Source organism: Emys orbicularis, chromosome 4, assembly GCF_028017835.1.
Source record: "Emys orbicularis isolate rEmyOrb1 chromosome 4, rEmyOrb1.hap1, whole genome shotgun sequence".
In the NCBI taxonomy this organism is placed as follows: Eukaryota; Metazoa; Chordata; order Testudines; family Emydidae; genus Emys; species Emys orbicularis.
The window spans coordinates 28,278,852-28,295,092 of NC_088686.1; the positions used below are offsets into that span (position 1 = coordinate 28,278,852).

Consider the following 16,241-nt stretch of genomic DNA (forward strand, 5'->3'; position numbering starts at 1 on the left):
TGCCACATTCTGAACCAAACTGATTTTTCTCAGGCCTTGCATATTCATTCCTAGATATAGTTTTACAGTAATCCAGCCTGGCAGTCACAACATGAATCTTTATGGCTGGGTCTGTATCTATTAATATTTGGCAGTCTCTTGGCCAGCTGTCAGAAGAAGGAGGTATTTTCTAGGAGCTGTTGACATTTGGGTCTCCGTTATCAGGGAGGATTTTAAGGCTGAGCATCATTTTGACTATATGTGGCTTGACTGATAGGGTATCAGTTTATTCTTCACTGAACAAACAAGTTCACTGTTTTCTATCCACCTTCACTGAACAAGGTGGATAGAAAGCTGGCTAGATCGTCGGGCTCAATGGCATTCCATGAGTGATCAATGGCTCCATGTCTAGTTGGCAGCCGGTATCAAGCAGAGTGCCCCAAGGGTTGGTTCTGGGGCCGGTTTGTTCAATTAATTCATTAATGATCTGGAGGATGGCGTGGACTGCACCCTCAGCAAGTTTGCAGATGACACTAAACTGGGAGGAGTGGTAGATACACTAGAGGGTAGGGATAGGATACAGAGGGACCTAGACAAATTAGAGGATTGGGCCAAAAAAAATCTGATGAGGTTCAACAAGGACAAGTGCAGAGTCCTGCACTTAGGACGGAAGAATCCCATGTACTGCTACAGACTAGGGAGCGAATGGCTAGGCAGCAGTTCTGCAGAGAAGGACCTAGGGGTTACAGTGGACGGGAAACTGGATATGAGTTAACAGTGTACCCTTGTTGCCAAGAAGGCTAACGGCATTTTGGGCTGTATAAGTAGGGGCGTTGCCAGCAGATCGAGGGACGTGATCATTCCCCTCTATTCGACATTGGTGAGGCCTCACCTGGAGTAGTGTGTCTAGTTTTGGGCCCCACACTACAAGAAGGATGGGGAAAAATTGGAAAGAGTCCAGTGGAGGGCAACAAAAATGATTAGGAGGCTGGAGCACATGTCTTATGAGGAGAGGCTGGGGGGGAACTGGGATTGTTTAGTCTGCAGAAGAGAAGAATGATGGGGGATTTGATAGCTGCTTTCAACTACCTGAAAGGGGGTTCCAAAGAGGATGGATCTAGACTGTTCTCAGTGGTAGCAGATGACAGAACAAGGAGTAGTGGTCTCAAGTTGCAGTGGGGAAGGTTTAGGTTGGATATTAGGAAAAACTTTTTCACTAGGAGGGTGGTGAAGCACTGGAATGGGTTACCTAGGGAGGGGGTGGAATCTCCTTCCTTAGAGGTTTTTAAGGTCAGGCTTGACAAAGTCCTGGCTGGGATGATTTAGTTGGGGATTGGTCCTGCTTTGAGCAGGAGGTTGGACAAGATAACATCCTGAGGTCCCTTCCAACGCTGATATTCTATGACACTCTCCTCTTTTCAATAGCATCATTTTTCCCCCCTGTGTTAGGATTTCGTCTTCATCTATGTGCTGATTTCTTTGAGACACTAGGATAGGTAGTTTGTTATTTTTTGCACTTTTTATGATGGAGAAATAACTCTGGATGGTATTCGCATAGTCTCAATCTTTTAATATGTTTTTATACAAACATTGAGTTAGGTGGGGGAGAGGGTAAAGGACTGTGGGATGCCATAGGTGAGAGTTTGGAAGGCATAGGAGCTTGCCTGTCAGAACTATCTAGGTCTAGTCTGAGATAAATCAGGTGCCATCTTAATTAATGTAACTCCACATAACTCTGAATTGCCTCTAAGGCAAGTCACTAATATCTAGTGGCTGACTGTATGAAATACTAGGGAGGTCTAGTAGCATGAATATGACTGTTTGCTAGCTGTCCATGGCTATGAACAGACTGTCCAACTACCAAGAAAACATAAATTGTTTCTGAACCATATTATGGTATAAAGTCCAGCTGAGCAGGTTCCAAAATAGTAGTAGAGGTCAGGTGTTCTTGGAGTTGATGTTTTGCAAGCTATTCAATCACTTTGCTCAGGAATGGGAAATTAGACATTGGGTGGTATATTGTGTCAAATTACAGATCTGAATATGCCTTTTTTGTTGTTGCAAAGGTCGTAAGCTTCTCTCTTCAAGGGAGTTGTTGAGGTCTGTAAATATGTGGCCCCAGAACTCTTAACTGCCTTTCACCAGCGAGGAAGGCCATGGGTCAGTCTCATGGGCTTCAATGTGATGCCATGATTCCAGAATTCTTTTATGTGAAATCTGGGTTGTAGGCCTTGGTTTGTTTGTTTGTTTGTTTGTTTAAGCCTTCAATCCTGTAAACGTGTGCTTAACTTTACTACTAGTAAACTACCACTAAACTTTGCTAGTTAAGCATGCATGTTAGTGTTTGCAGACTTGGGGTCTTATTCTGTAAAATAGATATTATAGTAGGAGTGTTATAAGTGTTTTATGTAAAGGACTTCTGAGATGCCCTAGATAAAAGACACTTTGTAAATGCAAAATATTAATTTCTTCATTTGTTCCTGTAGGGCAGCTGTTTTTGTGTAATAGGTGGGCAGACTTAATGTTTTAATAAGATTTCAGTGCCCTCTAGTGGATATTAAAACAATCTTTGCTAGTTTCACTAGACTTGAAAGATAAACATTATGAACCCTTGCAATTTACGTAAAGTGCTTGTTGTACTAAAGAAAGTTAGTAAAATTTGCATATAATGTTCATTTTCCAGTTCGGAGAAACTTCTTTTTTTTTTTTTTTCTGGGCAGTGTTTTCTGGCCTATAAATTAGTGAGTAGCTAACGCTCTTTAGATATGGCTCACTCATGCATGACAGAAAGATTGCAAAAACAGGTGTTGCGAAAGTGCTACAGCTGCTTTTTTTTTCAAGTCACTTTAAACCTGCTGTCTACATGTCCTCAAGGAGGCAGTAGTTTTAACCTTAATTATTTTCTCATTTTTGTTCCGTTTTGAACTGTTTGTTTTTCATCTACTAGTTTCATTTAACTTTTTAAAAATATTTTAACATACATAATATATACACCATTGTCTTGGTGTTTACAGTATACAGAGGGACAAGTTCTGGTCTCCACTATACTTGTTCAACCCCTTTGACCTCAAGAGGGTTGCACTGTCTAATGCAGGTCAGAATTTAGCCCACAATATTTGTGATTGAATAGATAAATATGCTTAATGATTGATTTCTCTGCTGCTTCTGATGTTAACCACGCAAAGCCTTTCCATGTCCTGAATTTTCATTGACTCCAGTGGAAATTCCTCAGTGATGTAGGATCAAGCCAGCAGTTGGTGTAGATGTGTGGAGTTTTACAATTTTATTTTAAATACTTTTTAATCATTCACTTGCTAAACGGATCTTTATCTTTTATTAATGCCATTTAACTGTAATAAATATACACTTGTATTTTTTCTTATAGTTTGCTTAAAATAGTTGGAAAGATAACAATAAATTTTCCTTTCTGTTTCCCTATATGTAGTTTGTAAAAAGAGATCTGAGGCCAGACTTATTCAAAATTTGTTTTGATATGCTAGATTTTATTAATGTTCATATATAGAAATGTCCATACATATAGCTCAAATACATGTGAAATACCACAGTTTGAATGTATAGCTCATTTTTGTGTTAGCAACAAGTTTTAACTAATCTACACTAATATTTTTCTGCTGATACTTCTGCTACTTGAAACATTTCGCATTGTTGATTGATGTCTACAGTTACTGCATTATTTTTTATTAGCGAAAAAGGTTTAACTGCACTGAACTGTAATCAGTCATATACATATGATAAATCAAATTGTTTCTTTCCAGAACTGTTTCAGGGTCTGATTCAACTCTTGTTAAAGTCAGTGAGACTCTTTACATGCAGTACAATAGAAATAAATCTTTTTGGCTCAGTTGTCACAGTCAGACAAGTATACAATGAGCATTACATCAAATTTAGTTGTTTGGCTTGTGTCCTAATCAAAGATTCTTTTCACAATGAACAAACTGTTTTTATCCATTTAATAATAATATAATAATATATGGCGGTATACCTATCTCATAGAACTGGAAGGGACCCTGAAAGGTCATCGAGTTCAGTCCCCTGCCTTCACTAGCAGGACCAAGTACTAATTTACTATTCTGGCCTCTCCTATAACTGTAATTAATTTTTATTTTTGTGGTAACACTTTAAGATCCGGTACTATAATATTTCTGTTAGCAACATATGGAAATTTATGTGAACAGTTCAGTAGTATAGATCATAAGAAAAACCACAGCTGGAACTGTATTAGATTAAAAGTTTAGTGCTTAATTAGCATGCATCATTGACAGAACCAAAGTAGAGGATAACTTCCAGCTTTTTAAATATATTAATTTAATTCCTTTTAACATATCTTAAATGTTTTGCTTCTGTTAATATGAGCGTAATTTTGGATTCTCTACTTTTAGTGTCTTAATGAGATTCTGGAATCAGCAGATGCACCTCTGGAAGTCACTGAAGGGTTTATCCAGTCAATTTCTCTGTCTGTTCCATGGGGGTCATTGCTACAGGATAACTGTGCACTAGAAGTGAAAGGATTAGAGATGGTCTTCAGGCCAAGGCCTCGTCTTGGTAGGTTTACTGCATTATCTTATTTGGCTCAGTGTTTTACATTGATAAATTAGGAGAATTCTAATGTTCAAATGTTTGAGATTATACTGGCAGTTTTGCTTCAACCGGTTCTCTGTTTTTTATTTAATTTTTTTGATAACATTACATGTACAGGATAAAAATTTGTGCCTGGGCACTATTTGTTTAACATATCTATCTTCGAAAAAGAGAATACAATAATTATCAAGTATTCTTCAATAGGTCAGCAGTTTACTTCATTTAAGTCTATAATATTTTGAAGTTCTATGTCTTTGCTTCCACATTTACATAGATGTAATTTCTAAAATTACTAAAGAAATGTTTCCTCATATGTGTCCGTTTAGTCCCTAACATTTTATAGTCAAACAGCCATGCTCCCATATTTTTGCTTCTGCTTATTTTTGAGTCATAGGAAAATTCTCTAGAGACCTTAATTGGGACTGGTCTACCCATAATGTGGTATGCTGCTGTGTGAGGACCACAAGTTTGTATTTTGTTTCATTTGTGCTATCTGGGCAAGCTGTATTGTATAGGTGGCCCATTAAATTGTGGATGGAAGAGAGTGCTTTATTAGTTATCTATTATACAATAGTTCCTACTGGCCAGTTTGAGTAGATAGCTGAACTTGACTGGATGGGAACTGATTACTGCTCATGGCTGGAGGATGCTGCAATGGCATGGACTTATTATGAGGAGAGATAGTGATACTGTTTCCCGTGGGTTTGTCACTGGGTGGCTGCTTCACATATGTCCTCTTGTGGCCTCTGGGTGGCCCTGCAAGTGGGCTCCCCACTCCCCCTCAGTTTCCCCCTTCATGGGTCTTCAGTAACTCACAAACCCTTGTATCCATTTTCACCCCTTCTTGGGTTCTGGTTTAAGTTAGCAAACATTCAAAATAAAGTTTGCAAATCCATTTGTTTACCCCTTATCAGGTCACTCCCAGGCCTTCCTTGCCTGCAGTCTCACTCCCCAGCTTTCTCTACTGGAGTCTGTTTGCTCCCAGCAGCTTCTGTACTCCACCTTTGGTCTCCCTGAGAATCCCCTCTGTACAGCTTCTTGCTGCTCTTTAGGGAAATCAGCTGATCCCTGCTCAGATGTCCCTCCTTAGTAACTAGGGTTGGCTGCCCCCTGGCCTCCAACCCTTAAAGGGGTGAGCCATCCTGCTACAGGGTTCTTTCAGGCTCTTTACGGAAAAGCACTGTCATGCTATTTAGAGTGGCTCACAACCATGAGTGCTTACCTCAGGGCAGTCTGTTAAAAACAGGGCAGACACCCCAAACCGTGATCTATAATTAAATTTCACCAAGTCAGTAACAAATGTGAACTCCTGGATATCTATAACCGTCTTACCATGGAGTCACAGACAGGCCCCTTAGACTCTCCAGTCTATCTTGCACCCCAGGCAAACTGGACTTAATAAATGGATAAATGGTCACTTACACCAAAAATCACACCACATTCAGGTTGATTCCAGTCCCACGAGACCAGTCACCTACCCGGATCAATTGGTACTGTAGATTTTACACCAAAGACATAGCCTGTAGCCAATCCTGTAATAAACTCTCAAAATTTATTAACTAGGAAACAGAAATGAATTATTTACAGGTTAAAGTGAGCAAACATATACACACAAATGAGTTAGCATCTAAACCCTTAGAGTGACAGAGTTGTAGTGATCTACCAATTCTAAGTGTCTTTCAGGGTGGACCCAGGAAGCAGCTGGACAATTCCCATGCCTGAATTCACAAGTTCAGAGCAAGCATTTTCAAAGTTATAAAGCAAAACTTACATATTTTCTTATAGCATGGAATACAGACATTGCAAGTAAGATTAATGCATGTAGCAACTTACAAGTATTTCTTAGTCTAAACACACAAAATACATTCTGATAAGACTAATACCTGTTTTGAGCAAAACTAACGTACAGGTGACTTGTTCTGGTTTCCCCAGGGTTGTCAGTTCTTAGCTAATGCCTGGCATCTGGCCTGCCAGCATACAAAGCACATTTTGGTGGCTACCACAAACACTTAGTTTGCAACTAGCTGGGTGTAAATCTACTCCACTCTAATTTGCTACATGCTCACTGTCCATGTGGACCCTGCTGCTGTGCACTAAAGGTTCCCTAGTGGGTTTGATCTGTCCTGCTTTGAAATTGGAGTGGATCAGTGTGCACTAGGGAGCTTTTAGTGCTTGACAACAGGGTCTGCGAGGACACTTAATTTGTGGTAGCCTAGTGTGGGATAGATTTACATCCCAGCTTGCTGTGAACTAAGTGTTCATGTAGACAAGCCCTTTGGTGCTGTGCCCTAGTACAGTGGCTCTCAACTTTCCAGACTACTGTACCCATTTCAGAAGTCTGATTTGTCTTGTGTACCCCCAAGTTTCAGTTCACTTAAAAAATACTTGCTTACAAAAAAAAATGCAAAAGTGTCACAGCACTGATAAATTGCTTACTTTCTCATTTTTAACGTATACACCTCTGCCCCGATATAACACGACCCGATATAAAATGAATTCAGATATAACGTGGTAAAGCAGCGCTCCGGGGGGACGGGGCTGCGCACCTCAGCGGATCAAAGCAAGTTCGATATAACGCGGTTTCACCTATAACGCAGTAAGATTTTTTTGGCTCCCGAGGACAGCATTATATCGGGGTAGAGGTGTAATTATAAAATAAATCAATTGGAATATAAATATTGTATTTACATTTCCGTGTATAGTATATAGAACCATAAAAACAAGTAATTATCTGTATGAAATTTTAGTTTGTACTGACTTCGCTAGTGCTTTTTATGTAGCCTATTGTAAAACTAAGCAACTATCTAGATGAGTTGATGTACCCCTGGATGACCTATGTGTACCCCCAGAGTACACATGCCCCTGATTGAGAACCATTGCCCTAGTACGCAGAAGTCTTCTTCAGAACAGTCTTTGAGGGACTGGTAGAACCGTCCAGCTTGTCTGTGTCCACACTGGCACTAACCTAGTTCAAACTAGACTGGTTAGGCCTTAACTTGTTATTAAATATGCTGAAAAGTAGTCTGTTCTAATGCATTATTAACCATGTGTGAACTATTTGGGGCATTTTTGTTTGTGGATACATATTTTTATACAAACATCCTAAGGGTTTAAACTGTTTTAATTTTTATAGTATAGAACAGGCCACAGTGTCTTTTACACTGCTCAGGATCTGAATTTTGATAAAGAAAAGATAAATGCTTTTATGCTGCCTTTAGACATCATAAAGAAGTGACAAAAGGCATAAGAACATTTTTTTATCTTTGAAAGTCCTATTTGAATAGGTTTTTTTTTTAAATCACATATATTTTTGTTGTTCTGTGTTTCATTCTAATTTATTGTAATAGAACTTAAATCTTAGGCTAATTTTACTTGCTAATGTCCATCTAAGAAGATATTATCTTAAAAAGAATGGTAATAATAGGCAGTAATAAATAAGAGGAATGGCTTTCAGTTTGGTGCTGGCTAATATTATGAATAAGTATGTGAAAAGTAATACATTATTAATTCTTTGTACTAGCTCTTTACTTATAAATAGCTGATCACTGTTTTTGTGTGGTTCAGGAAGGAATTTTTCACTGGTCCTGCTTTTCCTCTCCCCTGTTGTCAATGAGCTTTATTTTACTTTTTTGCATGGATGTATGGTTGTCCTTTGCGGTCACTAATTGTTTAAAAATGGAGCATGTAGGAAAGAAATATTGTCACCAAGCAGCTACAGCCACAAGATTAATACCTGGTGTAGGGATTTTTTAAAAACAGAACTATCTACCTTGAGGTAGCTAATCCCATCTGAAACACCACTGAGGTCCTAACATGGATGCAGTTTAGTATCTTTACTGTCGTGTTAGCCTCAGTTGGGCTTGTCTACAGTGGAGCTTTTACCTCAAATTAATTGATGTGCCTTGTCTAAACTACACTTTTAATATGAGCAAATGTCACACTATTATCAAGTTAGCTGTTAGAGATGACCATCAATTGTGTTATCTGGCAGCTAGTAGGCCTAGGATTGACCTCTATCAACTAACGTGTTTGTAAAGGTGTCAAACAGTGTCTAAGGCCTTGTCTAGACTAGGATTTAAAGATGTGATGTTAGCACATTTTAAAAGTCTAGTGTAGATGAGACACATTGCTTTTAACACATGCTAAACTGGTCGAGTCAAATTCTAGGCTCCCCCTTAGTGTTTAACTTGACCAGTTTAGCACATGTTGAGGGCACTGTGCCTGGTCTAGCTAGACTTTTTAAACATGCTATTAGCGTGTACTAGCTAATGTGCTAAAATCACACCTTAAATCCTAGGCTAGATGAGGACTGAGTGGTTGAGTGATTTTTCAAATCTGTAAAAGCAGCAAAGAATCCTGTGGCACCTTATAGACCAGGGGTCGGCAACGTTCGGCTCACCAGGGTAAGCACCCTGGCCGGGCGGCGAGAAACGGCGCGGGCGAGCGATGTGCTGGCTGCGGCTTCTCGCCGCCCCCATTGGCCCGGGATGGCGAACCGCTGCCAGTGGGGGCCGCGATCGGCCGAACCTGCCACGTCAGCAGGTAAATAAAACTGGCCCGGCCCGCCAGGGTACTTACCCTGGCGAGCCGCATGCTGAACGTTGCCGACCCCTGTTATAGACTAACAGACATATTGGAGCATGACCTTTCGTGGGTGAATACCCACTTTGTCATCTGTTAGTCTATAAGGTGCCACAGGACTCTCTGCTGCTTTTACAGATCCAGACTAACACGGCTACCCCTCTGATACTTTTCAAATCTGGTTAGCTGCCTCAAGGTAGAGATGGTCTTCCTATAGATGTGGACAGAATCCAGTACGTTTTTGGTTGCTACCACAATGTAACTAATAATTGGTGCTCTTCCCTAATACCCGGAAGTCATCTTCAATTACAGCTACCTTAAGGAAGCTAACTCCATTTAAAGAACAACATTTTTTCTTAGGCCTTGTCTATGCCTAGTCTTGCCTACAGAAGTCACACCAGTGTAATTAAAAATCTGTTTTAAAAACTGATTTAGTTCAACCAGTGCCAACCCTTCTGTGGCCCCACTTACACTGGTTTAAAACTGGTTATATTGATTTATCTTGTACCTATAAACTTACCAACAGAAGCTAAAAAGAAAGAACCCATTTCTAAATTGATTTGAGTGTGTCCATGCAGGGGTTTGCACCAGTTTAACTACTTGTTTAAAATCAGACATTTAGTTAAACTGGTGCTGCTTGTGTATAGACCAGACCTTTGTCTAGCTATACCAAACATATCTTTTGTTTGCTTTGGTTTTGTTGGTTTTACATTTATGGCCAAATGTATTTAAGAATTTTGTCTTATTCTACAGCATCTGGTTCAGAGCCTATGTATTGGTCAAGTTTTATGACCAGTAGTATGCAACTTGCAAAAGAATGTCTTAGCCAAAAACTGACAGATGAACAAGGAGAAGGGTCTCAACCTTTCGAAGGGCTTGAGAAGTTTGCAGAAACTATTGAAACAGGTATGACTCTACTATGCACTTGTGAATTAACATCTTAAGTTACATTATGTTAGTCTACACCATGCCATGATATTACAAAATGAGAGCTCACTTGCAACTGCTTCTCTTCTCTCTCAACTTTTTATCAGTGACTCTACCTTCTAACAGTTAAACAGGAGGAGAGAGCAGGAAGTAAAACCACAGTAGTAAAAAACAAAAAAACCCCACCCCAAAAATCTGTTCCTGCAGTGTGCTGATTCAGCTGTTCATTAGAGCCAAATTCTCTCAATCATACCAGTATAAATTTGGACAATTCCTTTCATTGACAGGACTGACTGGCAGAATGTCTTGGTTCTGGCAGTGCTGGTTTAGCACATCATGTGACAGTTGGATCAGCATTGGTGTTAGTAGCCCTAGGAGGAAAAACCTGGTAGAACGGTCTTCTGTACAGTTCATGTTTTTATTTGAAGAATCAGACTTAGCATAAGAAGGCATTGGATGCAGTTTTGAAATTTCAAAACTGCATCTTCTTCAGATTGCTTTACATTTTTTGAATGTCCAACTGGAAGAAGCTAAGCCTTTACTGATAGAAAACTAGATTCTCATTTGGAATTGTGATATTGTATTAGGATTATAAATAACTTCTAACAATGAAATAAATATTAGCTTTCAATCAACAAAGAAGAATTGATCTTTTTATTCATATATTAAGTCATCAGTGTGTCTTACTGATTTTAAATGGTCATGGTGTAACTGTATTGTCTTCTGGTTTCCTCGCTTCAGTTCTAAGAAGAGTGAAAGTTACCTTTTTAGATACTGTTTTGAGAATTGAACATGTGCTGGAAAATTCTAAAAGTGGGTCTGCACTTGAAATCCGAATTGAGAAGTAAGTGTTGCTTAAAATCAACATTTAAAAAAAAAAAAAGAAACTGGATGGCTCTTACCTTTATATCCACAGATTTACACACAGGCACACATCCCCTCACATAGTATAGTTCTGAAGTCCAAAGCATCCATGTGGTTGATTTTTGATGCCTTAAGTGAATTTTCAGGCTTGTGCTTCAGGGTTTAAAAGAGCACTGTAGATTTCAGGCTTGGGTTGGAGCTTGTGTTCTGAAACCCAGCGAGGGGGGAGTGTCTCAGAACCCAGGCTTCAGCCCAAGCCCGAATGTCTATACTGCAATTTTTAACACTGCAGCGTGAGCACCGTGAACCTGAATCAGTTGACCTGGGCTCCGAGACTTGCTGCTGCAGGGTTTTTGTTTGTTTGTTTGTTTTTGTTTTCTGTGTAGACATGCCCTAAATGAGTGACTAGATTTTCTTAAATGGTCAACACCCAACAGCTCTCATTGTTAAATTGGGCCACTCCATTTAGGTGACTGAATTGGAGCTTAATCCTTTAGAAAATCTGGCCCCAGTTGTGGATGCTGAGCACTTTTGAAAACCTGACCTCACAATTCTATATTTAGTACTTTTGCAGGATTAAGGCTTTTTTCCTAATGTACCAGATCAGTAGAAATCTAGCTTTTGCGTGACCTGCTAGAAGAACCCACATACAGTGTAAAGCCAATTGTATAAATAATTGAAACTTGTGAATTGTAGATGTTCTTAAGGTATTTATTTAGCTTATTTGACTAATAAGCTCATTTTAGTTGGTGCCATGATAAAAACAAAAGTATCTTGCAGAATATTAAAATCACTACAAAATAATGTTTTTACATACACAAAAATGTGGATGAATTATAGTTCGTTCTTAAACAAATAACAAAAAAATCATTGTTGCAGTTGCTGAGTTCAGTTCAAGAGAGAACTGGTCAGTAGACGTGTATCTGAACCCCTGCACTCCCCCCCCCCCTTAAAAATCCCCTGTACATTAAAAGCTACCCTTACACAAACTGTTTTGAAGAGAGAACATCTAATTCAAGTGTTATAACAGAGTGGTGCTGTTTGAGTTATTTTAGTTAAGATAAAATTATGTGTGTGTTCCCATTGTAAATTATATCTCATAAAATTTCTACTGTTCTTCTATTTACACAATTTAGCGGTATTTTAATAGATAAAATTTCATTTCAGAAAATTTAGAAGGGTGAATTTTGGGGACGTCCTAGGCATAACTTAAGTTCTGTTAATTTATTAAACAGAAATGACTGACATAAAGGAAAGTGTTCCATCCAAGTAGTGCTTTAAGACTATATAAAATACATATGTTGTAGATTTATCCATTCCAAAACCATACTTTAGTCATGAGACTAGAACGCAGTTACAGATGTCTTAATGTAAACAAACAAAAACAGTAATATAGGGCAAACTTCTTCACTTTGAGATACGATTAAACAGTAAATAGTAGGATCTCATATTAGGACACATTGACTTCAAATGTATAGCGCAACTGTTATTACTAGTGTCCTGCAAGAACCTCAAGATTTCCACCCATTCATAGAAAGTGGTGGTTTGTCCTTTCATATCAGTCAATGTCCTTGTAAATAATCTATGTAGAGAAAGCATATATAAACATGAACTATAGGCTAAATGGCACAATAGAAGGTAAAAGTGTGCATGCCATCCCTACCATGCTTATTTCCCTGCTTTTGTCTCCCAGAACTATGTACTGTGATGAAACTGCTGATGAATGCTCTGGAATTAATGTACATCAGCCCACAGCTTTTGCTCACAAGTTACTTCAGCTCTCAGGTGTCTCTCTCTTCTGGGATGAGTTTCCAGCATCAGCAAAGTCCTCTCCAGTGTGTTCAGCTACACAGTTGGTAAAAATAAATAAATCATATAAATATGTAGAGTTGATGAAGAATAAAATATATTGTATTGTAATGTACATATAAGCTTAATATTGAAGTACAAAGGAATCGAACCTCTTCTTGGAACAATGTTTAGATAGCCCATTGCACTCTTAACTCATTTACATTAGTGGTTCTCAAACTTCTGAGCCCAGCAACCCTTGTGAATTTTTTGTCAAACACTTATATTATGTAAGAGTGGAGATGGTGAGGTCTGAAGAGCAAAATTATAGAAGACTAAAAATAGGGCATACAGTACTGGAATCTCACTGCAACCTTAATCTGTGGAGAGAGACTTCTCTCCATAATTTACTATTCAAAGAAAAATTCCATCACTTCCTGACGCTTCAAGATTCTGAGTGCCGTTTGATACCTGTTTATTTAAAATTTGCTAGTAAATATGTTTGTTAATACAGATGTCAAATTTGCTTTTATGTGAAACTGTTTGTCATTTACATGTAGTGTAGATTTATCGGACTTGCATATGTATACTTTGTGACACGTATTAGGATGCATGCTAATTGCCTCTTTTTCCCCTTGCATTTTAAAGGCAGCGGAACCAAAGCTTTCCCCTAGCTGGAACCCAAAAATTGTGTATGAGCCACATCCACAGTTAACCAGAAACTTGCCAGAAGTTGCTCCCTCTGACCCTGTGCAGATTAGTAGGCTGATTGGTAAAATGAAGTTGAGCCTTACATTAAAGCAACATGAAGTACTTCCTGGAGCTAAGGTTAGCTGTAGTTTTATATTCTTTAACTACCTGGACACAGTCAAGTAGCTATTTGGTTTTGGTTTTTGCCTACTGCAAAAGTTTTGAGTGTTTTAAGGAAAAAGAATTGGTTTGGGCTATGTTTAATTTTGCTAATTTTATTTTAAATTATCTGCATTTAAAGGTAAGGCAATAACCCTTGTTAGAACATCTTTTCTTTAACCAACAAGGTCCTAGAGTGCTGAGAATACATTGTGGAATGCATGGAAATACATGTCTAAACACCATGGGCAGATTTGCTCTGTTCACAAGTGCACACTTATCAGGGGGAGTTGCACACTCATAACTGAGTGCAGAATTTGTCTCAATATGCTTTTGGGGGGTCTTATTTTCTTTGGTAGACAGGCATGTTGACCATTTTCATGCCCTACTCACAACTTCTACCAAAGCAAATTGTAAAAGAAGCTATGATAAATCATTTCGTGATCTCATTTAAATTACTTTCAAAAGTACAGACAATACAGTGATGTCTGTTTCTTAAACAAGGTGCAATGTATCTTAGAGACAGCTTGAATTCTATGTATTGCGGTAATTCCTGAGAGAATTGCTTTGTTTTCATGAAAAGTCCTGTTGCTACCCATTATTTTTTTGCTCTGTGTATTATAGCCTCCTCATTTTGAAATTAAAAAAAAAATTATTGATTTAAATCAGGTTGAGGCTTGCTTTGTAAAACTAATTTGAAAATTTATGCTATTGAAATTTTAGATTAAAATTTACAGTGAATTAAATTATAATGCTGTTTTTTTTTAAAGGAAAATGTCACTACTGGTAGGGTATTTTATTTGGATTTTCCAAAACTTCTGTAGACAAAACAGAAGTATTGAAAATATAAGGCCCTGATCCTACAAGCACTTAGGCAAGTATAAACGTTACTCACATGAATATTCCTATTAACGTCAATAATAAAATTGGTTCTGAAATCATCTTCAATGAAGTGTACTCACATTTGTGGTTTATAATGTGCTCTGATACCTGTACACAAACGGTAAATGATAGAAATTATTTTAAAATTTAAATTGAAAATACAATTAATTGAAACAAAGAATACATATAAAATACAGAGATCAGAAATTACTTAATATGGTTTCTACTACAGTGGGGAACTTTGTTACATATCCTGCAGTTGCTGGTTGATTTTTTTAGAACTTTGTATTTTTTCATTCAAGAAAAATTCTTGACATAAAGTCCTTGTGGCAACATTTGCTGAAAAGGAAGATATCATGAAAATGCAGTGTGTGAAATAGAGAAACAAATTATTATAAGATATTAAAAGCTCTGTGGTTATCAGTTCTAGATTTACTAATAGCTAAGTGCTTTTCTGCAACCATTTTAAAGTTCAAAAGATTTCCTACTGTCAATCATTACGTTTATTTAAAGGTGGCAGGAAAAAAACCTCTTTAGTTCAAGATCTGAGTATAGGACTCTATGTTGCACTTCTATTTGATGACCTGTCCAATGCCGTAAATAGAACACATTTCTGGCATGCTTTGTGCAGTGTTGGGCATTGTAGTGGGAGAAACACTGAACAAATCAGTTGGTGTGGTAAATGGTATTGTGATTTTTAAGTCTAATCACATTCTGTTACTGATTTTTGAATACTGACTTCATCTTTTTGCATTAACTGTATACAAAATACATTTTAACACCAGTCAGTGAACACTATACATGTTACATGGTGTGCAAAATTAAAAAGTGAGCTCAGTTTTGATTTTGGTTAATTCATTAAATAGGCTATATATATATATATATATATATATATATTCATAGAAATAGAGAAAAAGTATACAGAATGTGCAATTGGTTTTCTTCTTCAAAACATACCGTCTAGTCCAAGATTTCCTCCTGATGTATGGTCTGGCTTCTTTATTTAAATATGGGATTAAATAAGGTGTTTACATTAAATCTATCCAGATTTTAACCCTCTCAGGAATGAACAGAATTTAATTTAATTTCAAGTGCTAGCACAATTTAATAATTTGAAACTTCTTTCCAGTTTTCCCAAGGAAAGGAAAAGGCAGTAGGAGCCAGTTGTAACATTTTGGGGGTCCCCATGACCAATAAGGGGTTTGGTCACTGCCTGCCTTGTTACCTTAGCTGATTTATGCTGTGCTGCTTTGGTTCAGAGCCCTAATCCTAGCAGCCTGCCCACAAGCATAAAGTTCTGGCTTTCACCAGCCTAGTTACTCCTTGCAGGGTGACCCCAACAGCCCTTTGAATCCTAGGTCTCCCTAAATTCATCCACTGTGAGTTCGTAACTACCAGACCCTCAGACTTTTCCTCTCTGGTTCATCAGCTCCGAAGGTGTGAAATCCAGCCCCTCCCCCACCCCCCCACAGACATCTTTGGTGCACACACTCCCCACAAAAACAACGAGGAATCCTTGTGGCACCTTAGGCCTGGCCTACACTGGGCGGGAGATCGATCTAAGTTACGCAACTTCAGCTACGTGAATAACGTAGCTGAAGTCGATGTACTTAGATCTACTTACCGTGGTGTCTTCACTACGGTGAGTTGACTGCTGCCGCTCCCCCGTCGACTCTGCCTGTGCCTCTCGCCGAGCTGGAGTACAGGAGTCGACAGGAGAGCGCTCAGGGATCGATTTATTGCGTCTAGACTAGACGCGATAAATCGATCCC

General features: G+C 38.4%; 1 protein-coding gene across 1 annotated transcript in view; it reads left to right on the top strand.

Moving 5' to 3' along the window:
• The window catches only part of ATG2B (autophagy related 2B), a 71,966-nt gene that overhangs the window by 771 nt on the left and 54,954 nt on the right, over positions 1-16,241 (top strand). Inside the window, exons 2-6 of the mRNA XM_065404472.1 lie at positions 4,380-4,542; positions 9,913-10,065; positions 10,828-10,930; positions 12,644-12,806; positions 13,387-13,566. Of these exons, the coding sequence (XP_065260544.1) occupies positions 4,380-4,542; positions 9,913-10,065; positions 10,828-10,930; positions 12,644-12,806; positions 13,387-13,566 (762 nt within the window). The remainder of the gene's footprint in view (positions 1-4,379; positions 4,543-9,912; positions 10,066-10,827; positions 10,931-12,643; positions 12,807-13,386; positions 13,567-16,241) is intronic.